The following is a 27121-nucleotide window of genomic DNA, read 5'->3' as shown; positions in this document are numbered from 1 at the left end:
CACTGGCTACCACTCGCTGCTCGCATCAAGTTTAAGTCGCTGACGCTTGCCTACAGAGCCACCACGCACTCAGCTCCTGCATACTTTGACTCGATTCTACGTCGCCACACCCCCACCAGAAGCCTTCGTTCAACCAAGGAGCGAAGGCTTGTGGTACCTTCACAGAGAGGCAAAAAATCCCTTTCCAGAACATTTTCATTCAACGTTCCCAGCTGGTGGAACGATCTGCCCACCGCCATCCGAAATGCGGATTCATTGACAACATTCAAAAGTCAACTAAAAACTCATCTCTTCCGTGAGCACTTAACCTCCTTAAAAAAAAAAAACTTTCCTTTCCTCTTTTCCTCCTCTTTCCCGCCCTACTCTAGCCTGTGCTACACTGAGAAATTTACACGGACCAAGTATTTCAGGCACTTGTTGCGCTCACTAGACTCTTCACGACCAATTGCTTATTGTACCCCCAAGTTGTAAGTCGCTTTGGATAAAAGCGTCTGCTAAATGCATAAATGTAAATGTAAATGATATGCTTCTTACAGAGCCACTCCTTGGTTATCCTGGCTGTGTGCTTCGGGTCATTGTCATGTTGGAAGACCCAGCCCCGACCCATCTTCAATGCTCTAACTGAGGGAAGGAGGTTGTTCCCCAAAATCTCGCACTACATGGCCCCGGTCATCCTCTCCTTAATACAGTGCAGTCGCCCTGTCCCATGTGCAGAAAAACACCCCCAAAGCATGATGCTACCACCCCCATGCTTCACAGTAGGGATGGTGTTCTTGGGATGGTACTCATCATTCTTCTTCCTCCAAACACGTTTAGTGGAATTATGACCAAAAAGTTCTATTTTGGTCTCATCTGACCCCATGACTTTCTCCCATGACTCCTCTGGATCATCCAAAATGGTCATCGGCAAACTTAAGACGGGCCTGGACATGTGCTGGTTTAAGCAGGGGAACCTTCCGTGCCATGCATGATTTCAAACCATGACGTCTTAGTGTATTACCAAAAGTAACCTTGGAAACGGTGGGCCCAGCTCTTTTCAGGTCATTGACCAGCTCCTCCCGTGTAGTTCTGGGCTGATTTCTCACCTTTCTTAGGATCATTGAGACCCCACGAGGTGAGATCTTGCATGGAGCCCCAGTCCGAGGGAGATTGACAGTCATGTTTAGCTTCTTCCATTTTCTAATCATTGCTCCAACAGTGGACCTTTTTTCACCAAGCTGCTTGGCAATTTCCCCGCAGCCCTTTCCAGCCTTGTGGAGGTGTACAATTTTGTCTCTAGTGTCTTTGGACAGCTCTTTGGTCTTGGCCATGTTAGTAGTTGGATTCTTACTGATTGTATGGGGTGGACAGGTGTCTTTATGCAGCTAACGACCTCAAACAGGTGCATCTAATTTAGGATAATAAATGGAGTGGAGGTGGACATTTTAAAGGCAGACTAACAGGTCTTTGAGGGTCAGAATTCTAGCTGATAGACAGGTGTTCAAATACTTATTTGCAGCTGTATCATACAAATAAATAGTTAAAAAATCATACATTGTCATTTCTGGATTTTTTTTTTCTCACAGTGGACATGCACCTACGATGACAATTTCAACCCCTTCATGATTTCTAAGTGGGAGAACTTGCAAAATAGTAGGGTGTTAAAATACTTATATTCCTCACTGTATATATATATATATATATATATATATATATATATCACATTTCAGAACCAAGACAAAGTCTCACAACAATAAACTAGCGCAATACAACAGTTCTAACAACCTGTGTCGCACATTTTAAAACCTTTTTGAATCAGAGTACGAAGCAGTCACGTGGGTGTGTGTGAAACGAAGCTTCGGACATCATTGGTCACCTGATTTTGATAGAACGAATCAAGCATCGATACAAAGCTTCACTGAAAATAGTTTCATTTTTTTGGCAAACGCTTCGGAGCTTTGGTGTCACTGTTAACATCCCTACAGCGCGCCGCTCCGTCCGCATTGAAAAGTTCAACACAAATGGAATATATATATCGATGCGTAGTGTATCTATCTATGTTATATTTTATCGAGCCGTTTCTTTTAACAGTTTAACATTTTAGTTATCTTACGTGAAGAACAATACAATCTCTAGTCCAGTGTTATGATCTAACAAACACCCGTTAGAAGGTAATGTTAACACGTTTACAGCAATAAACTCCAGCAAGATAAAGTCAAGTTATGCGAAACCATAGAGCGTTATCTACAGATCAAGCATAATAACAGGAACACTGAATCATCTTGGAGAGTGTGTCATCGTATTGTCGTAACTGAACGCGACACACAGTTTAAAGCTGAATGGAGAATGGCTGACAGACGCAGCGGAGGGAATTATTCATGTGAACTTGAATTTAATGACTTAAATATTCATCTGTACCTCACATTAAACTATGGCATGGCTTCAGAACAATAGGGAAATGAAAGGTTCAATCAAAAAAAATCTCAGGCAGCGTTATGATGATGAGGAATTAAAGCTACTTTTGAACAATGCCACCAACCTGGACCCTAGGTTTAAAACTAGCTTTGTTACACTTGAGGCTGAGGTGAAACAAAGGCTTCTGGATCAAATACGGGATGAAGATCATGGAGGTGGAACCCATTTGCCAAGAGGAGCAGAGGCTTCAAGCCAAGACAGGCAATCTAAGAAGTCAAAGACTAATTTGAAACATCTCCATTTCGAGTATCCAAGCAAGGAGAAAAGAAAGGCACTGATGTCGCCACAGCTACTCAGGGGCTTTCCAAAAGTGACAGTTTAAACGGAGAGTTTCTGGTATACAGCAAAATGCCAGAACTCAGTGCTGAGAAGGATCCACTCTCCTGGTGGAAAACTAATGGGAGCAGCACATTACCTCTGCTATCAGAGTTTGCCAGAAGGTATCTTTGCATTGCTGCATCAAGCTGTGCTTCTGAGAGAGTATTCAGTACTTTAGGGATAATTGTCAGTCCAAAGTGTTCAAGAACGACCCAAGATAACCAGAAATCTTGAACTTGTCAAGAAAAAGTTCAAGAAACCATGAAAAGCGACACAAATGATTGCACATCAGCCATACTAGTTTTCTGTCCTGTTTCTTTTTTTGTGGACACCAATACAATTTGAGTTGCAAGTTTCACAGTTCCTTGACTTTTCTTATGTTAAGGCTATATACCAGTTCTAGACATAATAGTTGAAGCCTAGCCAGTGGTATTCATATCGTATTTCTCACGATTTCTTTTGGTTGTGGCTTTTCCGATGACGATGTGTTATCTACGCCGGCTTCTGATTCCGAAGGTCTCGGGGGGACCTAGCTTATCAAAATCTTGAAAAAATAAGCAGCATTCTCTGCTCTCAAATGCTGGGGGCATGTCCACTGTCGGCAGTTGTCTCCCAGTTGTCTCCGATGAAAGTTTGTAAAACTATCTGGTGTAAAGTCACTGCAGATGCAGGTGTTGCTGGTGAATCTCAGCTCTCCATCAAGGTAGCTATTCACAAAATTAATCCAACTCTTCTTGAGATCATCTTTTTTGTTTTGTAAACTGTTTTGTAAATTGTAGGCTGTAGTAACTAACGGTACTGACAGTAACTCGCGAGCGGGCAAACTGATGCGAATGTGCTCTAGTTATGATCGTGTTAGGGGAGGAGTTAGGCTCAGTGGCTCCAGTGCGTCATCAACAGTGTTATGATAGTTAGTATATGTAGTATATATGAGTATATAGTAGTAATATGTGTTAGAGTGTTAGATATTATGATAGTGTTGGGGGAGGGGCCATATGCACAGTGGCTCCAGTGCGTCATCGAGCCACCGTTTTAGCCCCGCCTAAATAATCCTGAACACAGCAATGGTGAAAAACTGTTTAACGGTCTAACTCCACAATCCAGTACTACACAGTTAACAGTCTTTGTAACGTGTTTCAGCAATGCATTTTTAACATTTATAATGTGTTTAGAAACAAATCTCAGAATTGCCTTAACAGGGACTTTAACTCGATTCTGCTTCTCTGTTTGTGATCAGGCCATTTTAGGCTGTTAAACTCTGGGAAAGTTTTCAGTGATCCAGGAATCGAAATCATTCAAACAGTCCAAAACAGCACTAATATAAAGAAGGGCAGGCTGATTACATCAGACATAATAGAGACTCACATTGCATTTGTAGTGAATTGTTCATTCCAGTCTGTGCTTTGCTTTAAAACAAGAGCTCTGTTGTATTCTGCGATTGTTTCTGAAGAGCGCGATTTTGGTGACGTACGGGAGTCATACAGTAAGCGTGTGAGTGTCTGATGCACAAACAACAACCCTTGTATGTGTGCGCTGTAGATCACTGATTGCACGCTGCATTCATGTACAGAAACACAGTACATCCGCGTTGTTTCCACACACACTCAGGAAGGATAATGTTTGATTTGTCATATGTACGTTGTTGTGATTAGTAATCGTAGGTTTATGCAGTTAAAGCGGTTGATTTATGAGTTTTTTAGGCGTCTCCGTGTGGTCCTGTTCGGTATCGCAGCTTGACGTCAAATGAAAACAATCTTGTTGTTGTTGCTCTGTACACACACTATACACAGTGAATTCTGTAAAGTTTTTTACGTAGCTTAGGTCTGTATAAATGTATTATAATAGAATTATATGGACTCCTTGTATTTGGTTATTTGGTGTCATTTTAGAGTCTCCAATGAGACTTTCAGAAAATACAGTTTTGTGAGAATCAACTTTCAATCTGATGGTTTACTTTGCTTGATATAGCAAATGATGACCAAATGAGCAGGCATAACATTATAATGATGAAGTGACTAACACTGATTATCTCATCATTCATCACAGCACCTGTTAGTGGGTGGGATATATTAGGCAGCAAGTGAACATTTTGTCCTCAAAGTTGATGTGTTTGAAGCAGGAAAAATGGACAAGCGTAAGGATTCAAGTGAGTTTGACAAGGGCCAAATTGTGATGGCTAGACGACTGGGTCAGAGCATCTCCAAAACTGCAGCTCTTCTGGGGTGTCCCCGGTCTGCAGTGGTCAGTATCTATCAAAAGTGGTCCAAGGAAGTAACAGTGGTGATCCAGCGACAAGGTCACAGGCTCATTGATGCACTTGGGGAGCAAAAGCTGGCCCGTGTGGTCCGATCAAACAGACGAGCTACTATAGCTCAAATTGTTTAAGAAGTTAATGCGGGTTCTGGTAGAAAGGTGTCAGAATACACTGTGCTCATGCGGACCCATGTCCACTGCTGAAAGTGCCGACAGTGGGCACGTGAGCATCAGAACTTGACCACGGAGCAATGAAAGAAGGTCTAATGAATCACGTTTTCTTTTACATCACGTGGATTGCCGGGTATATGTGCGTCACTTACCTAGGGAACACCTGGCACCAGGGTGCACTATGGAAAGAAGGCAAGCCGGCAGAGGCAGTGTGATGCTTTGGGCAATGTTCTGCTAGGAAACCTTGGGTCCTGCCAAACATGTGGATGCTATTTTGACATGTACCACCTACCTAAGCATTGTTGCAGACCATGTACACCCTTTCATGGAACGTTATTCCCTAGTGGCTGTAGCCTCTTTCAGCAGGATAATGCGCCCTGCCACAAAGCAAAAATGGTTCAGGAATGGTTTGAGGAGCACAGCAACAACAACAACAACAACACACAATTAACCTCACTTATCCCATTGCTTCTACTGACTACTTCTGTACACAGTTGTTACCACGCAGCTGTTGACGCAGTACTTATGTGCATACTGTTATGTGATTACTGCTGTTATGCTGCCCTGTACTCAGTGCAGCTTGATATTCTGATCTGGTATACAAATTTGGTGTACCTGAGCTGGCAGCTCATTGGTCTGGCTCTGCCTATCAGCTGTGAGCACTCCTAGCGGCGACACTATTGGCTGAGCTTATGAGGTCTCCGTTGCATGAAGTTCTTTAGCTAGGTCTACAACTCGAAAGGGAACGTCTACGGCTACCATAACGTAACCTTGGTTCCCTGAGAGGAAGGTACGAGACACTGCTTATGCTGCTGTGTTACATAGTCTTTGTCGGCTGCACTCTGCTTCAGTCCAAGATTCTAAGGCAATGGCATTGCAGGGCTCCAGACTGCGACTAAAACGGTCGATTTGTGACCAAAAATATTAATTTGCGAGTGATATTTTTGCTGAGATCACCACTGGCGACCATATAAATGTAAATATTATGATTAAAAACTGCATGCCTTTTTACCAGCATGTTCTGTTATGAGTAGCCCATCACATCTTTTGTTGTATTGACGTAATAAAATGAGACGACCCGGAGCAAAGTTACAGTGGAAAAAAAACATCACTGAGTCTGAGGAAACCGATGTCACCGATGTCAAAACGGAAAATATCAGGCTTTTTCAAAGCCCTCATCTCGATCGGGCAACAACAGTGACAGCTGTGCCAGCATGAGAGAGATAGAAAACGACGGAGACGTGTCAATGAATGAACATCCATGTACTGTAAAAGTGCATGAAGGCAGTGTCTATTTCGTGCACACAACGTGGATAAACCACAACAGATAAACATGTCAGCTGTGTGGACGTGAAGTAATCGGTAACAAATCTCGTTTTTAATTTATATGGATTCTTATTCTCAATATATTTTTATATTTTCTGTTTTCTGTTACTGCCTTACCTTAATGCTATTTGTAACATTCAACAAATAATGAAAAGAAATAGACCCATAGAGAGTTTTTTTCTCTAAGAAAAGTAGATCTGTTCCCCCCAACACTCTCAGCCACTACTTCAGCCACCAGTCTCCCCAGACCCTGGTAAGATGCCAAGCCCTGGTCTAGAGCCCTGCACTACCGAGGGACTCGCGGGATCCAATGCATAGAGTGCGGCGCGGGACTAGATTTGATGTCCACGGGCAATAAGGTACTCGCGGTTGCGGGTTGCAGGAGAATAAAATTATTTTGCGGGACTCCCTTAAAATAGAAATATCTAAAAGTAAAACATCTAGAAACAAATAAATTGTTATTCATCTATTGCACAAAAGCAGGGTATCTGCAGGTTTCACCAAGTCAAATCTAAGACCTTTTTAAGACTATTATGAATTAAATTTAAGACCTATATCATGTAATAAAAAAATTTACAAAGGAAATTCAGAACAACAAAAGGACTTGCAAAGCAAATATATTTATTTAAATTAAACAAACTAGTATTAGTAAACTTGCACCTCCTCATAGCTCAATCCCACCAGGATTTCACACACACACATATGTGTGTGTGTGTGTGTGTGTGTGTGTGTGTGGTGTGGTGTGGTGTGGTGTGGTGTGGTGTGGTGTGGTGTGGTGTGTGTGTGTGTGTGTGTGTGTGTGTGTGTGTGTGTGTGTGTGTGTGTGTGTGTGTGTGTGTGTGTGTGTGTGTGTGTGTGTGTGTGTGTGTGTGTGTGTGTGTGTGTGTGTGTGTGTGTGTGTGTGTGTGTATGTGTGTATATATATATATTTATATGATGGTCCAGTGCCAGCGTGAAAGACACTCGGGCCAGAGCTGCATCTTCACGGAAACTGATCATTTGCGCATTCTTAAGCCTTGCCAATTTAAATATTCAAGCGCTCATAGACGAGAAAGTGTATCTCAGTTTGCTACTCGCAAAGCGCAGCAACAACACACAAACGCACGGCCACGCGTCTCACAGCGCGCGAATATTCACACAAAATGACTGTCTAGTTGAGCATCATCGTAAACATAGTCGGTTAGGTCTTTTAAATGAACGTAAACATGACATTTGCCAGTCACCGCCAGCATTTATGGTCATTTTCACAAGTTTCATGGCCCACAGAATATACATGCAATATATCTAAAGAAAGAAGAGACCCACTGTTTTATTCCAGCTTCATACATTATTTTTTTAATCAACACTTGAATGTTGCAAGTTTCGTGAAAAAGCAACATTTTGAGCATAAAGCTGAGAAAATCACGTTTTTGTAAAAGACTAACGATGAACAAAACACAGATGTTGTAGATCAAGTCCATCAACACCCCAAAGCTTTCACAGTCCTATAGCTCGTCCTGGGTTGACATTTCACTCAATAACATTAGGCAGTTATTTTACATATGCATCTGCTTATGATAATCGCACGTTGCTGCTTCTTCGTCTGTTTTGATCAGGAGATTCTGTACTCGTCCAGGAAATGCGCTACAGCGCCCCCTACCATATAATAGTGAACACATGGAAAACCGGAAAATATCGTCATTGGCTATATAAATATCGAGATGATAAAAAAAAAAAATCACTCACTGCTCTTGACTAAATAACTTTTAATAGGGTTTAATCTATATTTATATGCAGTGACATATAATTGACATATAAACAAAAAAAACAACAACAAAAAATACAGATTTGCGTGTAGTAACTTTAGTGGTAAAAATGTAGAAGGTGACGAACCTAAACAGGCAAAAATTAGATTTTTTTTTCTTAAAAACAACAAAATCCGGAGAAACAACTTAAGCAAAGCCAGCCTCTTTTGTGTTGTAAATAGTTGTGTGATGTATAAATAAATGTTGTTTATATTTATTTACCAAATTTATTTATTTATTGTCTATGGCAACACCACGTATCCGTAACACTCCAGCTCCGCGACACTAGTAGTTTCGGGAAGTCTACCACCCTCCCTGGCGGTGGTGTGTGGAGTTCACTTTAGACCAGAGGATTATCATCCCGGCGATATTATGAAGTCAAACATTGTTATACCTGGCTGCACACTGGCTGCGTGGCGTTTATGTCATTACACACCAGAAATGTGTCTGACGCAGCGCTGCTGCCATAGAAGGCCTATACTTCATGTTAAAAATAAATATATAGCCTACTGATACAGCAAAGACAACGTCGGCAGTATTGACAGCAAAATAGGCTACAGAATATTTCGTTCTGTATTGACAGGTGCAATATTTGAAAATCGAGAATATACTTTTTTTAAATTACAACTATATCTGCATTTATATGAGACCTAGAGACTTTCAAACACCAAAATGTACTTTATTAATATGTACTTGTGTCAAAATTACAATAATACAGCTTTTCTTATTCTATTTTGCCTGAAAACGCTTCCAACACGCTTGCGTGTCGCGTGAAAAATAGTCGGTTCTATTTCTAGCTTGCACGCGTTTTCGGCGCTCCAGACACGCGTCATAGGCAGTATGCAAGCTCCAACCTGTTAACATGGGATTACGTGAATCAATTTCAACATTGATGAATACGAAGTATGTACATGGGGGCGGCAGTGGCTCAGTGGTTCATGTAGGTTGTCTACAAAGTGGAAGGTTGGTGGTTCGATCCCCGGTTCCACCTGACCAAGTGCCGAGGTGTCCATGAGAAAGACACCTAACCCCAGCTGCTCCCGACGAGCTGGATGGTGCCTTGCATGGCTGACACCGCCGTCGGTGTATGAATGGGTGAATGTGAGGCAAAAATGTAAAGCGCTTTGGATGGCCGTAGGTCTGTTAAAAAGCGCTATATAAATGCAGTCCATTTACCATTTACATCAACAAAAATGCATACTTTGTACTTTTCAAAAAAGTTTGGAATTATGTGCTGGACTGCTGGTAATGTAAATATTTTATTCATGCCATGTATGTACATTCAAGTTCACTCAAATACATACTCAAAACGTCATATGCATCCTCACACTATCGGTGAATCGACACTAAATAAACCCATAATAGAATTAATGAATAAAGGATAACATGAAACGCATACAATAACACTAACGTTATACTGTCTGTGGTTCGGCCGCCGGCGGGAGACGTGACAGTCACGGATCTGTCAGAGATGCAGCTCGAAGAAAATGTGAACTGTGCACCGTACAAAAAATACATTTGCTGGTTACAAAGAGATCAGTCCTTAAAAGGCAGAACACTGCTCACTAAGGCAGAGGGTCTATCTTATTTGGGCTATGCAGCTCAGTCTCTGTTTGTGGACATTCCCACTTCTAAATTAATTACTGAGGTTTTAATAAAATTCTTATGGAAAAATAAGTCCCATTATAAGAGAAAATCAGTCATATCAAACTCTTATAATAATGGTGATTTGAACTTTATTGATTTTGATTCCCTCAACAATACTTTTAAAATTAATTGGCTGAATCAGTACCTAACCAAACCATCTTCTATTTGGAATGTTTTTCCTCAACTTGTTTTTTCACGACTTGGTGGTATTCATTTGCTCTTAATGTGTAATTATGATATATCCAAACTCCCTATCAAACTCTCCAACTTTCAATGCCAGGTTCTCTTAGGATGGGCTTTAATTTATAAACATAACTTTTCACCGCAGAGATGCTTTATTTGGAACAATAAGAACATTTTATTCAAGAATAAATCGCTATTTTATTATAATTGGTTCAGTAATGGTTTATTTTTGGTGGAGCAGTTGTTCAGATACTCAGAATTTCTTTCCGAATACCAAATACCAATAACCCCAAAAGAATTTGCCACAGTAATGGGAGCTATTCCCTCTGGTTTATGTATGCTTTTTAAAAACTGTAATTACATCTCCTGTTGTCTTCTTAAAAGAAATGGAAAATTATTTAAATGTGATTTCAGTATCTACTAATAAGAAAGCTATAAGGACTGTTAGGATTTGCACTGCCTTTTATCTCTTCATATGAACATTTTTATGTGATGTAAATGTAATGGCCCTCTTCTCTTCTTTTTCTTTTTTTCTTTATCTTTTTTCTTTATGTATTTTTTATTTTTTGCCGTGGTCTCATTTATTATTGTCGTAGTTGATATGTGATGTATACCTCTTTTTTGTATGGTTCCGTTATCAGCAACAAAAAACAAACAAAAAAAAGAACTGTGCATCGTAAGTCTTTTTTTAAAAACATTTGCTAACTACCATATTGTCCCTATAATAAGGGCACTGTAAGTCGCTTTGGATAAAAGCGTCTGCCAAATGCATAAATGTAAATGTAAATGTAAAGTTAACTACCAAATCAGTCGTGATGAGGAACCGCTAACGTTATATCACGTATATGTTTAGTGTGGACGGATATTAACGAGTTGCTTTCACTTTAAGACCTACAGTAATGCGTATCCAATACTGACACACATCCTGACTCCCAAACACAACATAACCGCCAATATGGACATAGGCATAATAATGTGTGCATTTGATCGGTCAAGGCAATAAGGCTAGAAATAGAACACATTTGGTATACGTTACTCACACGAGCGCTGACAGGTGGCAAACAGTCTGACACCAGTCCGTGTGTCAGTAGCGAATTGAGTTTGTGGTTTACATTGTTTTTATTAACCTTTTTTGTGCTATCTGGCATATCAGACTTTTATTTGGTCATTATGCAAGATAGCAGGTGAGAAATATTCAACTTAGATCTCACAATCGCGGAGCTGGAAGAACTGAAGAACTGTCAGCTAAAGAATAAAATCCGTTGAGTTGACATGATTTATATTATAGTTTTAGCTTATATTATATTGTATATATTATAAAATAAATTTCCTGAAATCGAAATATTCATCTATATATTTTTGAAAGACTTTTATGACAAGTAGCCTACTTGCATCGGGTAGGCGACTGACATATTGGGACTCTTAACGTTAGTTAACTTAAGTTAGTTGGCTAGCTAACTTTTCTCACACATTGAGGGTGTCCCAAAGACAAAGAGGTGACAGTGGGAAGATGATGATTCCTGAACAACTACGATTTCAGCGGTACATCTGCTGATTTTGCCAGGAACACTTGGAGCTCGAATTCGAGCATCAGGTAGGGATTTCAGAAATTATATAAAAATACAAATTTGAAAAGAGGCAATATCTGTATTAAAGGAAGAGCTGCATGATTAATTGTAAAAAAAGAATATTAATTCAAACACCTACATCATCTTATTCTTAAATGACAATTATTCAGCCATTTCTATTAAAACCTTTGACAAGTAGGATTACAGCAAAAAATCGTGATTCATCCAGAATTACAAATTTATACAGAATTGTGCAGTTCTAGTTCGCCCAAATATGAAACTCTGCTGGTAGTCACCATCAGGTCAAGATATGATATTGGACAAGACATGGCATTTTCCGGTGTCTCGTGGTCCGGTGCGGTGTCTCTCCAAGCACTTCAGGGAATGTGGAACCACAGGATGAGACCCTGTCGCTATCAGGGGTCTGTTCTTCGTACGTCGCTAACTCAGTTAGCTGGACTTGATTGTTGACGATTTGGCATGATCTTGGATTGTTTGGTTCTTCGAAGCTCATCATGGACTTGCTGTCATAGCAACAGGCCCGTAAGCTCAAACCTGCTCTGGAGCAGGTTTATTTAATGTAAACAGGATTAGGTTGCATTTTAAGGTGATACTTAAAATCTGTCCCAGCCACTGCTACTTTATTACAAGAGTTCATTACTGAACCAGGGGCAATAATAATTATTTTAAATAATAATAATAATAATAATATAAAAATAACATAAAAATTAGTATTTGAAAATAATGTTATAATGTTGTGTATAGTACTATACACACAGCCACTTGATTGAGAGATTTATTTGTGATGGAATATATTATCATTTTATCAGAGGTTTACACATGTTGTACAGTTAACAGGTGACTTTTTTAATTATATGATGTCATTACGTTGCTGTCTTGCCGCCAGCCAATCGCTGCATTGCTGATCATGGTTTTGAGTATAGATGCATCTGCCCTCTTCAGTGAACACAAGAACGTGCAGTAATCTCAGATAACTTGGTAGCGTTACATGGACGTTGGAAAATTAAGACCTGTTTAAAATTATTTAAGACCTAGAACTCAATATTTCATTGAATTTAAGATGTGTGTCAATATGTGTTTATTTCTAGAACGCAATGGCCTAACAGATGCATTTAAGATAGAATCCACTCACCACTCAAAACTTCAGAGTTTTTGCTCAGTGATGAATCCTGTATGCTGGCAAATCCTCTGATTATAACAAAGAAAGTGTAGACATGGAAGTTTCATTGTGCAGTCATTTTCATTGATAATGGAGCTTTGTGAGATTGCAATGAACTGAGATGATAGCTTTTTAGGAATTATGAAGGGAGCGCACTTTGAGCGCATTCTGCCACGCCAAACCATGCACGCTTTTGCTTTTACATTAAATTACTTGAAACAGTGTCAGAATTTTTTTTTTTATACTTTTATGCCGGCGGGAGCTGAACAAAACATGAATGTTGCGAGCGAAAAGGTAACATATATTTTCGCGGGAGCAGGACTGAAAAATTATGTGGCCAGAATCATAAAGAATGTGTCCAGAGCATGGCAAATAAGTATGGAAAATACGTATTTGAACACCCTGCTATTTTGCAAGTTCTCCCACTTAGAAATCATGGAGGGGTCTGAAATTGTCATCGTAGGTGCATGTCCACTGTGAGAGACATAATCTTTTTTCAAAAATCCAGAAATCACAATGTATGATTTTTTAACTATTTATTTGTATGATACAGCTGCAAATAAGTATTTGTCTATCAGCTAGAATTCTGACCCTCAAAGACCTGTTAGTCTGCCTTTAAAATGTCCACCTCCACTCCATTTATTATCCTAAATTAGATGCACCAGTTTGAGGTCGTTAGCTGCATAAAGACACCTGTCCACCCCATACAATCAGTGAGAATCCAACTACTAACATGGCCAAGACCAAAGAGCTGTCCAACGACACTAGAGACAAAATTGTACACCTCCACAAGGCTGGAAAGGGCTGCGGGGAAATTGCCAAGCAGCTTGGTGAAAAAAGGTCCACTGTTGGAGCAATCATTAGAAAATGGAAGAAGCTAAACATGACTGTCAATCTCGCTCGAACTGGGGCTCAATGCAAGATCTCACCTCGTGGGGTCTCAATGATCCTAAGAAAGGTGAGAAATCAGCCCAGAACTACACGGGAGGAGCTGGTAAATGACCTGAAAAAAGCTGGGACCACCGTTTCCAAGGTTACTGTTGGTAATACACTGAGACGTCATGGTTTGAAATCATGCATGGCACGGAAGGTTCCCCTGCTTAAACCAGCACATGTCCAGGCCTGTCTTAAGTTTGCCAATGACCATTTGGATGATCCAGAGGAGTCATGGGAGAAAGTCATGTGATGAGATGAGTTTACAGATGAGACCAAAATAGAACTTTTTGGTCATAATTCCACTAAACGTGTTTGGAGGAAGAAGAATGATGAGTACCATCCCAAGAACACCATCCCTACTGTGAAGCATGGGGGTGGTAGCATCATGCTTTGGGGGTGTTTTTCTGCACATGGGACAGGGCGACTGCACTGTATTAAAGGGTAACTTCAGTGAATTAGCATTAAGCTTTGTATTTAAACTGGGTCATTTATGTAGTAGAAATGTGAAATGATTTTTGAATTTGGTGCCTTCTAGACTGAGAAAAGACAGAAAATGTATTTTTGTCTCATGTGGATGAAAGACAACAACTCCCAGAATGCACTTGCCTAGCTGCCCTATGAGGCCACTCCGTACACCGTCGTTTTGATCTTCATAGTAATACAATCATTTCGTTCAGTTAGAGAATAAACCCTACAATTAAAAACTGAACGTGTGTTTTCAATAAAGTGTGAGTGAACCGAACGAAAGTCACGTCACAGATGCAGCAGTGTCAGATTTCCTTCATCACGAAGAGCTGAGGTAACGTTAAGCGCCAGTCTGGCACGTTTTCAGATCGCATATGGAAGCTAAACTATCACAGGAATTCATTGAAAAGTTGAAACACTCACTTCAATCTGCACCGCGCTCCGTTATTATGAATGTCCGTTCGGCCGTCTGTCTTAACGTTACATTCTGTGGGTGAGATCTCTCCCCTATGGGCGGGTTGATAACATGCGGAAGAGCTCCATCTAGTGACTGTCAGGGTTCCCACTCTTTTTCAGCAACCATTTTCCAGTACTTTTCCAGGACATTTTCAATTTTACTACGGTGGGAATAAAAGACAAGGATCATGCTAAATATTGCTTTCTAAGTCTTTAAAAGCCGTACAGTTTATTGCCATTACGTAACAATCCAGCATTTTTCAATATGAGCTCTTAATCATACATTATGACTATGGAAGCTTGTTTACACCACAGAATAGAAAGAAAAGGTAATTGTGACTTTTTATCTCGCTATTCTGACTTTCTCGCAATTGCGAGTTTACATATTTGTGATATAAACGCGAACATTGTCGCAAATCTTTTTTCCTCAGAATTTGACTTTATAACTTGCAATTGCAGTTTAGATCTCACAATTCTGAGAAAAGAAGTCAGACTTGCAAGATATAAACTCGCAACTGTGCAAAAAAGTAAATTGTGAAGAAAAGACTTGCGAGTTTATATCACGCAATTCTGACTATATCTTGCAATTCTGACTTTATAACACACAAATGTGACTTTATATCAAAATGATGTGATTAGGTAGCAGCTTACGAGTTAACATTCACTGCATACATTTGAGCAGTTAATAGCATTAGCTAACGGCTGCAAGTGGCAACACAAGACTAAACATCATTATTCAAAATGCTACTCACACGTATCAAACTCAGTATTCCTGAAAATGTGCTTTCTGTAACTAGCGCTAATTGTTTGGGCCAGCGATAAACTCTTTATACTCGGCTAAAGAAATAACTTTTTTTTAAAGAATTTTCCCAGACGACAACAAGATTTTCCAGGACATTTTACATTTTCTCTAATTTTCCATGTGTTTTCCAGGACTGGAAAATTTGTCATCAATTTTCCAGGTTTTCCAGGACGAGTGGGAACCCTGACTGTAGTCTTTGCCTCTGGCCAAAAAAATCCTCAGATGACGCAAAATGGCGATATTTGCGCCATCGGAGGAATTTTTCCAGAAATGAAATGCATAATTCTCTCGTCTCAGGGGGATATGAGGGGGGAAAGTACCATAATTTGAATATACTACCGGGTTTCTACTGATACAAAGCCTAATGCTAAATCACTGAAGTGACCCTTCAAGGAGAGGATGACCGGGGCCATGTATTGCGAGATTTTGGGGAGCAACCTCCTTCCCTCAGTTAGAGCATTGAAGATGGGTCGAGGCTGGGTCTTCCAACATGACAATGACCCGAAGCACACAGCCAGGATAACCAAGGAGTGGCTCTGTAAGAAGCATATCAAGGTTCTGGCGTGGCCTAGCCAGTCTCCAGACCTAAACCCAATAGAGAATCTTTGGAGGGAGCTCAAACTCCGTGTTTCTCAGCGACAGGCCACAAACCTGACTGATCTAGAGAAGATCTGTGTGGAGGAGTGGGCCAAAATCCCTCCTGCAGTGTGTGCAAACCTGGTGAAAAACTACAGGAAACGTTTGACCTCTGTAATTGCAAACAAAGGCTACTGTACCAAATATTAAAATTGATTTTCTCAGGTGTTCAAATACTTATTTGCAGCTGTATCATACAAATAAATAGTTAAAAAATCATACATTGTGATTTCTGGATTTTTTTTTTTTAGATTATGTCTCTCACAGTGGACATGCACCTACGATGACAATTTCAGACCCCTCCGTGATTTCTAAGTGGGAGAACTTGGAAAATAGCAGGGTGTTCAAATACTTATTTTCCTCACTGTACCTACACCTTATTCTTGTTCAAAATCATTTACATAATATATATGAATGTATATGGAGCGTGATAAAAAGGTGACCTTGAAATTGTGGCGTTAAAGGCGCCGCGAGCCGAGGAATAATTTGGGTGCACCTAAATTTTGTCCTGGTGCACCTGAAGATCGAAATTTTATTGTTTAATGTTATTTTTATTTAGTATTATTATGTTTTATTATTTTTCATAATTATTTGTATAATGTACAATGTAAAGTCAGACAGTGTTGAACATTGTGTCCCAAGGAGAGACTTGGATGAGCTATATTTGTTACAGGAATGTGCACTCTTATAGAACATGTTTCCACTGATGCACACAGTAGCATGCATCTGTTCTATGATGTATTGTAAACTGATTCTTTATAAGGAAAGTGGATTGTGCAACTGATGTAAGCATGATGTATACGCTCTATTTTAAACATAGGACGCATGTTTCTCTTCCTTCTTAGGAAGTCTCTTCCAAGTGAGATCCTCTGTTAGTAGTATATATAATATCCAAATTGAGTGTTCGGGCTCAGAGACGAGGAGATAAGGGACTCAGATAGCAAATTACTGGTATCCGGTCCTGTGATTCAATCATAACGGGGACAAAAGCTGAATTTTCAGATCTACAATTGGCGTCACGAACAGGATCTGCATTTCAGGCATTTATCATCAGGTAAGACATTTTCTTTTTCTTAAAGATTCTAAGTCTGCCTGATGATATATAAACTGTTGAAACAGTGACTGAAACTGCTAAAAAGAACTGTGTTATTTTGAAATACCAGTTTTGTTGCCAATGAATTGTGTCAGACATAGTTACATTTTAAGTAATTTAATTTGATGTGATTTATTTAAGTTATTCTGATCAGCATTCTGACCTCCAAAATATTGAATGAAGCTGGGTTAAAAGTGGATTCTTTTGTGCAAAAGACCATTTTGTCAAATTTTCGGGAGATTAATCCGTAATGCGATTTAGCAATTAGTTCGTTGTGACTGTAAGGTGGTCGGAACACGGCGAGACTGCAGTTTTGTTTTATTTTTACATTTTGTTATTTTTGGGCAGAGAAAAATCTCTAATGTGTCCTTCGTGCCTTAGAACCGTGCTTAGAAGAAGTACGGGGAAGTGCAACGAACTGTGAGATTAAAGCGGTTTAAAGTGGCGGGTCTGCGCTAAAGGTTGCGCAGCTTTAGAAAACCCTAAAACGTTTAAACACGCTAAAGGTATAAAGGCGCCTTGATGAATAAAAGTGGCTAGAATCGTTGGCCTTCTGATTTTGACAGTAAAGCTGTTCAATATTTGGGGAGGAGACTGATCTGAGTTCAACTGAAAAGAAAAATGAAAAGAAAAAAAGAGAAAGGATTTATTTGAGTTAAACTGAATTTTAAAGTAAAATACAATTGAAAATATATGAGTTAACTTTTAACTGTTTCTTTTTCCTTTCCTCGAGTTTCTCAAGTGTTCATAAGGGAGAGCAGCCCCTCCCTTTGGAATTCACCCTATACCCTCTTTTCTCTCTCTCTCTCTCTCTCTCTCTCTCTACACACACACACACACACACACACACACACACACACACACACACACACACACACACACACATACTTATAAATAGACAGCCTGCTGTTTCTCTAGTTCACATAGAGAAACATATACAAATTATTTGCAAAATGGCTGCAAACAAAGAAAGCATCTGCAAAATACATTTCTAGATGAGATCAAATGACAGAAATGTCTAGTGTTGATAAAATATATATTAAAAAAATATTTAAAAAAAAGGAAAAAGAGAAAAGACCAATATAAACAAAGATGCAGTCGAAAACATGCAATTTCTGGTTAAGCCAGAGTAAAAAAAATTGTAGTATGAAACTATGTTAAAAGTTTATGAAAATGCAGTCCTGGGGCATTCTGGACTTTGCCTCAGTGGGTTCTCTCTCATTCATAGACAGCTGAATGCTATTTGAGCCTGTGCTATGAGTGATACGTTATTTATAGTAAAGCACAGTGTTTCAGTTGGAAATCATTGACACAGAGATGTTAAAGAAATGATACTAGGCAATTGATAATTAAATGTTTCAAGCAAAACTCATTCACTCAATCTTTTAAATGAATACAGACCTTAAATGATATAAGTGATCATTTTGGATTAGTTACTCTATGACCAGTAACTTCTTTGTCTCATCTTTGTCTTCACCATGTACAGGGCAGATGGCTCCGGTTACAGATGAAGCAGAACTTAACTTTGAACGGATTGTTGTAATAACTAATTGATTTAAGTTATTAATAGTGCTGTTATTAATCTGTCTCCATGTTTTGAAACTATTAGGCATTCCAAATGGTTCTGATGGCTCTTGAATGCAATTCCTTGATTCTGTTGAAGAAAATGCCTGTCAAAGGTTTCGTAATGGAAAGAGTGGTTACCAGTGAGCATGAGGTGATTTCTCAATGACGGATAAGATCCTCTATGGCCAAAAAGGGGACAATCTAAGGCAGGGATTTTACCGCCGCTACTGGGCATCTCCTGAAGGGAGGTGTGATTGTGAGATGTGTATGAGAGTGAGAAGATGTTTGTAAGGCCAACAGCATCATTGAAGGGAGAGCTGTGAGAAGTTACAGTAGTCTGCCCTAGAAATGTGAACTCCTCCATACCAGATCACCAGCAACCACATTCCTTGGATGGTGTGACTATGCCAGGGGGACACCCTGGGAAAGATGATCATTCATAAAGAGATAAGGGGAATGGGTTTTCAAGAACCAGCTGAGACCATGAGGGATTGTAATTAATTACTTTGGAGACCATAACATAAAAACTTCTTAATTTATATTAGGAACATGAATTTGGTTGCCTTATGTGCAAATATTGTATAGAAGTTTCATATTCAGGTGAATCTCTGAAAGTGTGATATTGAACTAACATGTCTCTATCATAGTTTTCACTCCTGTAGATCATTAAGACATGACAGGATAATTCCAAGACATGGTGGTGGTTAAAGATGAAGACTGCTTTTGCTGTTTTAAGAGAAGTTCTGGATAAAAAAGGTTAAGTGAATTTAACATTTTTAACTAAGAAAACCTTAGCAAGATCTTAGCATAAGTTATTTTAGATTGTTGGAATCATTCCAATGCAAAACAACTGAGTTGACTTTTGTAAACAAATGAATAATGAACAGACATGTTTCAAGACATGCTTTGATAAGAGGTGAAGATAGATTTTATACTTATAAAACACAACTGACAAACAATCAACACCTGCTTACTGATTTACAACCCCAAGGGATAGGATTCTTTGATGTCAACGTTTCTTTTATTTTGTTATTTTGAACCAGGAACTGAAGGAATTCAGGTATATTTACTGAAAAGTTCAGGTACTGGCGAAGATTTTTTAATGTTTCCTTTCTTAGATGTATGGGGTACATTTTAAATGCATACACATAGATGATAAAAGACACATAGTATGCGGGGACATATCATGGGTTTGGGTTATTTGTTTTGTTTGTTTTCTGTTTGTTGTTTTCCTTTCTTTTGCCTTTCCTTTTCTTCACTATTGCTCCACTAGATGGCCACTGGAGGGGTGACGGTGTGGAACTGACTGTCGTAGTTCCAGAGGAGGGACTGAAGATCGAAATTTTATTGTTTAATGTTATTTTTATTTAGTATTATTATGTTTTATTATTTTTCATAATTCTTTGTATAATGTACAATGTAAAGTCAGACAGTGTTGAACATTGTGTCCCAAGGAGAGACTTGGATGAGCTATATTTGTTACAGGAATGTGCACTCTTATAGAACATGTTTCCACTGATGCACACAGTAGCATGCATCTGTTCTATGATGTATTGTAAACTGATTCTTTATAAGGAAAGTGGATTGTGCAACTGATGTAAGCATGATGTATACGCTCTATTTTAAACATAGGACGCATGTTTCTCTTCCTTCTAAGGAAGTCTCTTCCAAGTGAGATCCTCTGTTAGTAGTATATATAATATCCAAATTGAGTGTTCGGGCTCAGAGACGAGGAGATAAGGGACTCAGAGGAGAAACGAGACGAGATGAGAGATGGACGAGGGACGAAGAGAGGATGAAGAAGGGAGAGGGGAGAGAAATGGAGGAATGGAGAAACATACAGCTGGCATGAGACAATAACTTTTTAATGTCTCAACTATGTCTGATATATAAAATAATAAAAAGAGATCTCTTGGCAAATTACTGGTATCCGGTCCTGTGATTCAATCATAACGGGGACAAAAGCTGAATTTTCAGATCTACACACCTAAATAAAAAAGTTAGGCACACCAGTGCAACCAAGGCAAAAAGTTAGTCTGGAGCCCTGGAGGGCTAAAATCATGGTAGGAAAAATGCCTTTTATTTATAAATTATGAACAGTTTTGATGTAAAAATCATACCAACATTATAAGTGCACCACAGGAAACATTATAAAACAATGCAGTTCATGACCCCTTAAGTATTGCGAGTAAACTACTTGGTATCCCTCTGATAGATATAGAACAAATATACCAAACCATATGCCTTAAGTTACCGCAGAAACTTTCCCCAAGGACCGTCTAAATTAAGTTCCGGGTAAAAATTTCCCCCTCCGAAAGCATCTGTTCACGAGGTAGTACTTTCTCAAAGTTCAGGAACAGGTAATTTCAGTGGAAACGTGGCTTTAGAAAAGCTATGAAAATTATATCAGACCATAGGCATCCTCTATTTTATGAGTTTGAGCTATTACCTTCGGGTCGGAGATTTAGGATGGCAGGGTTTTTTGTTTTGTTTTTTAAATAAGGGGAAAATGCTTAAATTAAAGATATTTTTGTAGAGTTAACTGAGCAGGTCTCAGTGATGATGAGTGTGGGGAGATTGTTTTGTAATTTTGATTTTGCAATTTTTAAACTGTGATTTTCATATTTATCTACATTGTTTATTTTTTGTGTGATAGCATTTTCAAACTCATTCAAACAAATTTTCCCCATGGGGATAATAAAAGCCACTACACTACACTACAAATGTACAGTGTGAAAGTCTATGAATACACATGATTTATTTAGCCTGGATGCCAGCCGAATTTAGCACCGCCCACAAAATTTTTTGCTCGGGCAATTCGGTCTGGACTCGCTCCATAGAGGAGGAATTATGCCCGAACAGAAACTGTTTGGACCAATGAAATTGTCAGGGCGGGCTTTAGACGATGATGGACAGATGATCAACAGTAACGTAATCATCCACGTCATCGAAGGCTCTTGGGTTGAATTTGCTCTTATCCTAAACGGATAACTTGTTCGTATATGCATTCACCTTCACTATTTCTCTCAGAAACGATGATCGTGTTGGTAAGTACTCTGTGTATCCTTAAATTATTTTATTACTGGCAAAGATCGTTTACACTCATCTTTTTCTTGTAACGTTACTTAATCCAGCGTGCGTGCAGACAGGGTTTCCAAGTGTTTTTGCAATGTCGCGCACAATTGCTACTCAAAACCAGGGCTCTGAACCGGTTAAAGGAACGAAAACAAAAACCGGAAACGAACGAAATTTTAAGAGGAACAAAAACGGAAACGAAATCAAAATCAATTTGAATCGTTCTGAACAGAAACGTTAATTTGAAATGACCATTAACCGGTTAATAACGTTATTTTATCGTTCTCTTTAATATTTTAATTTGGCAGTGACCAATCATGAATAGAGTAGCTACAGCATGACGGATCAAGCGTGAGTGAAATGCCTGCGCACCATCATCTATGAATCTACCGGTAACGCAAGTCAGTGTAGAGCGCGCGCATTTTCACGCCTCAAGTACATTTCTTTCCCCGCTGAGGTCTACAATGAAAGCGCAGGTATTGGAGGACATTCTTTTCGAACGTTTAAATAAGCAGTACGGACTTTAAGTTCAAATAGTCTGATTTAGGCTGATTTAGTTTATGGATTTTGTTTAAGCCTGTCCAAGTAGGTTACTAGCATCTATCAAACATTTTTCCTATAGTCTTTCAGATTGCCAATACAGGACAGGTCAATGTTTTCTATATAGACGGTTGATGATTCGTATTAAATGGTATGTTATATTGCATTAAATGATCAAGCTTTATTAGCTGACTGAATTTGATTATGTGATGCAAGGACGTGTTGCGCAGTGTTTGACGTTACCAGTTGACGGTGCATTAAAAGAGCAATGGTTATCCAGTTTATTTATTCTTTATTCATGCAATTTTTAAAACAAGTCGTGTTGAAAAAAAAGTTATGTACAAAGAATGTTATCACTCTTCTGAAAATAATAAGGCATTAGAGGCCACTTTAGATTGTCTAACGCTCCATTAAAACAGGTCCGCTGTTTATGCTTTGTAATTAATGCATGTATTTCTGTTGTGGTTTTAAAAATGTTATGAAATAAATATTCAAGTTTAATTACCATGTGTTATATTATTATTGAGTGAAAATAAGTCTATTTATACATATTTGTTTAAAGTATAGGCTTAATTAAAATAACGTTATTAACCGGTATTTTTTCATATCAAACCGTTTTCGGAACAGTAATGTTTATTGAGGAACGCAAAAACGGAAACGCTATAATATCGATTCTGCTCGGAGTGAACCGATTGATATTTTTTTCCGTTTTTAAGCCCTGCTCAAAACTATAGCCCAAAACTATAACTTTCCGGGGGGTTCTCCGGAAAAAAATGGCGTTTGGTTGGCAAAATATGTTATTTTGGCAAGGTTGCCTGCTAAAATTCGCATTCCTGGGTTTATATAATCACATAATTGGGGTCGCTTCAACCCGCGGACATGGAGAAAAACACGGACTTGGCAACAGTGCAGTTGAGTTCTGTTGACATTTGACAACTAACGTTACGCGTCGCTCCGTTGCTCTGATTGGTTGTGGGTCTATCCAATTGAGGTCTTTCCTGGCTCGGTTGAAACACGCCCCATAATCAAAGCTCAATGGAGCGGTACCAGACTCATATTCTGACTAGAATTGAGTATGGCCACGCCAGGCTATGATTTATTGTTAGCCCTGGGTAAATTATGAGCAGTGTAAAACGTGAAGCAAGATAACAAGATTCGATTTACAGAGAGTTTAGAATGACCCAGTGTTAATTATTTAACATGTGAAAAGCCTTACAGACACTTACTTTACCAATACATATAAATTGAATGGTTATGGTTAGATAATGGATTTGTGTGGTGTGATGGAATTCAGGACCGGAAGTCTGTAATATGCAAAAAAATTATGCAATCTCTTACCATATTGTTTAAATCCTCCGATGAGTCACTCTCACTTTTTAAAGACGCCTGGTCTGAATCGTCTTCATCACTATCATCAGATTGCGAGATCAAAGCTGTAAAACATATCAAAAAGGGAGAACAGGGTGAAAATACAGAATCGAAGAATTTTGGTTAGCATTTACATTTAACAAAATATTTGTTTGCATGCAAGTGGGGGCTCAAGTAAACATTAAATACTCACAAGCATCATCACTTTTCTCCTTTTCCTCCTCAGTCAGGGACTTCAAGATTGGGTTAACACCTGGCAGACGACAACGTCGCTTCTTCCATCCCTTTTTCCTCCTGTGCAGGAAAAAAATAAATGTAAAAAATACAATATACTGATTTTGCTGCATCTAATTGGCCTCAAGCAGTCACACTATGATGAACTAGAACAGGCATCCTCAAATAGCAGACTCGCAGTCCGGTTGGAACCAAGCAGGGTCCGGAACCAGACCAGCGAGACAAAAATGACAATGAGACAAAACTGTAGCACCATTTAACCATTTCTACAGTTTAAAGTGAGCCGCGTGTCAAAACAATGGAGCGGTTCACACCACAAGCGCCGAGGGTCGTTTATAGTAATTATCTTTCAGTGCTATATACTCTATATTTTATCTAGAGCCAAACGCGAAAAATTTGAGATTAAGAGCTGCAGATGACACGGTTATTTTAACAGTAGCAGAAACATGAGCGGTAAAATACTGTATTTATACTTTCACTAAAACACAGCAGAAAACGAAAATGCATCTGTATCTATAAATGTATCTCTTCTATCTGACTTATTAATAAATATATTAATAGACCATTCAAATAAAGCTGACAAGACTTTTTTTCCATCTACATTTATCATTATTAATCAGCATGTTAAGGGAATTTCATAATAAACAATTTAATAATTGGGAAAAGTATAAGTAGATGGCAAGGAAAGACAATTAAATATTTAAAATTACTAGTAACCTTTGTTTTCGGTTCATGATGAAGACGTTTTGATTATTATTCACACTTTTTTTGTATTTATTATATACTTAAAGCAAAATAATATTAATTATTAAAAAATAATAATGGCCTGATCTTACCTTTTAATATTCATATAACAGGGCTCAACTGAAGTTTTTTTTTTTTCAAACACCACTGCTTTGGATCTTTGATGACTATTTTGATTGTTTAGGATTATTTTCTTTTACAAAGTACTACTGTTGCCAACTACTCCAAAAAAGTATTGTCCGGACCTTTGCTGGGTAGGAAACATAGAGACCGGACTTCTTGGAACTTTAATTGACTACCCCTTACCTAGAAGTTAAATGTTGCATTGCGTACTTAACTCCCCATATACATACTATTATTTATTCATACTGAAACTTCCACTTTAATTTAATAAATTCTCTTTTCAGAATACTTCGATTAAACTGCTCAATTAATATGGATAACTTTCGCGATGTCTTTATGTGCTTTTATAGCTTGATTTTTTTTTGGATGGGTGGACTTTCCATAATGATGAGGAAATTATCATTATGGAAAAAAATCAAAAGTCTCATGGATTTAGAAAAGGGTGTGAAGGAGGGTGAGTTAAATGGTGACAATTTAAATTTTTGGATGAACTATCCCTTTAAAGCTAGTAGATATCATTTTCATTTTTATGGGGTCTTTAAAGCCAGATCTCCATTGTACCATCAATGGTAGTACGCCCGATTTTATTTGCTATTATTATTATTCATAAAGAAAGTCAATCAGCTGTATTTGAATTACCATTAGCAGACAAAACATTGTACACAACTGAACAATCTGAACAAACAGCGTCTCATTGAAACTCACATGCGAGCCAAAGCTTTGCGTGCCAGTTTACGTTGTAATTTGCGATTATTTTCAGAATCTCTGAGCACATGATCCTCGGCAGCCCAGCGATCCCAACTGCAAAACAGCAAAACAACAAATGCTTCAGCAAACGGATTCGCCGCATTGAACGTGGCTAACATTAGCGGTTTCATTTAATTTACTTATATATATCTATATCATTGTACCGCTAAAATGTCAAATACTTACAATAATGTTAAAACCCTAAAAAAACATTGTACCGCTAAAATGTAAAATAATTATACACTAATGTCAAAAGCCTAAAAATGCGGCCTCTCCTTACCTTCTGTTCCAACCACTGAAATGAATCAGATACTTTGGGACCCTTTTTCCCTGGTCATCTTTTATTGTTGCTATGTCAACAACCTGAAATGCAAAACGAAAATGAATCCCACGTTAGATTGTGTGGAATATATATGTAAGCTATATATATAAGCTATATATATATATATATATATATATATATATATATATATATATATATATATCTTACATTTACTGGCTAGTGAGGATTCATCCTCTGCCCTTCCCCCAGTCTGCCACCGCAGCAGTCTGTGCGGCGCATAATGCTGACGTCACAACTGTTGCTAAGTTGGTTGAGTTTAATTGTGTGCATGGACTTTTATTTCAGTTGATATTAGGGGTTTCTAGCGTAACGGCGATACTTTAAAATTAATGTTGTAATTCATTTTTTTGGAATGTTTTGCTTCATCGGGAATGATGAAGAGAATGGAAAGGCCTCGGATAGGGCAGATGCAGCGCTAGCTACTTCTGCGAGCTAACATGCTATAACTTTTCCTGTTTCTTAACCACGCAACGCCATGGACTTTTAATAATATAAATCCGTTTAACGCACACTATGGTCGATTTTATATGTTTACATGTTATTAAAGTTGATTATATTGGTGATCCTTAGAAACTGTAATTGCAATCCGCTCCCGTTTCACGACTATGCCGAAAAATGTATTTGAGGAAATGTGTGTGGGGGGGGGAGAATATCCATTCAAGCGTGAAAGAAACCTTTACTGTCTGCAACACACCAAAACAACACAAATGTGTAGCAACATGATCTTACTGTATATTTACCTTTGCATCGTAGAGCACCTTGGCCTTGGATGGATCAGGTTCAAAACAGAGAACTTTTTCTCCTTTATAGAATTTAAATTTCATTCCCCAAGAGTTCATTTGTTCATCGTGGCGAACAAGAGAAGACTCTGAAGCCCCGCTCCTTAACCCGTTGCATACCTTGTTGAGGAAGATAGAGAGAGCTGTGAGCAAGAAAAAAAAACTCAAATGACGTTTATTGATGTTCACGCTCAGCTGGGAAGTCCCTACTTAAGAGTTCGGAAATATGTAATATGACCAGATGAAATGGTGATTTTGGCCATAATAAAATAGATTCGCTGGACAATTTAATATTTTTTCTGTCTTTTAATTCCAGACAAAGATTTGAAG

At 38.6% G+C, this 27121-nt stretch overlaps 1 protein-coding gene across 4 annotated transcripts in view; it reads right to left on the bottom strand.

The window, feature by feature from the left end:
- LOC307124065 (MSL complex subunit 3-like) overlaps nt 1-26910 on the bottom strand; it is a 166800-nt gene extending 139890 nt beyond the window's left edge. For 3 of the 4 annotated variants that reach the window (XM_079813053.1, XM_079813050.1, XM_079813051.1), the window contains exons 1-5: nt 26753-26910; nt 25950-26032; nt 25628-25723; nt 24015-24115; nt 23792-23886 (exon numbers count right to left, since the gene is read on the bottom strand). In XM_079813053.1, coding sequence (XP_079669179.1) covers nt 23792-23886; nt 24015-24115; nt 25628-25723; nt 25950-26032; nt 26753-26851 — 474 coding nt within the window. In that variant the 5' untranslated portion in view covers nt 26852-26910. Of the gene's footprint in view, nt 1-23791; nt 23887-24014; nt 24116-25627; nt 25724-25949; nt 26033-26159; nt 26225-26752 lie in introns of those variants that run through there. The other variant, XM_079813052.1, reaches the window with a different exon arrangement.
- Between the last annotated feature and the right edge of the window lie 211 nt (nt 26911-27121).

This window comes from Gobio gobio, assembly GCF_949357685.1.
Source record: "Gobio gobio genome assembly, chromosome: 3".
Taxonomy (NCBI): domain Eukaryota; kingdom Metazoa; phylum Chordata; class Actinopteri; order Cypriniformes; family Gobionidae; genus Gobio; species Gobio gobio.
Note: the sequence above shows the minus strand (reverse complement) of the source record. Positions and strands in the feature narration are given on the sequence as shown.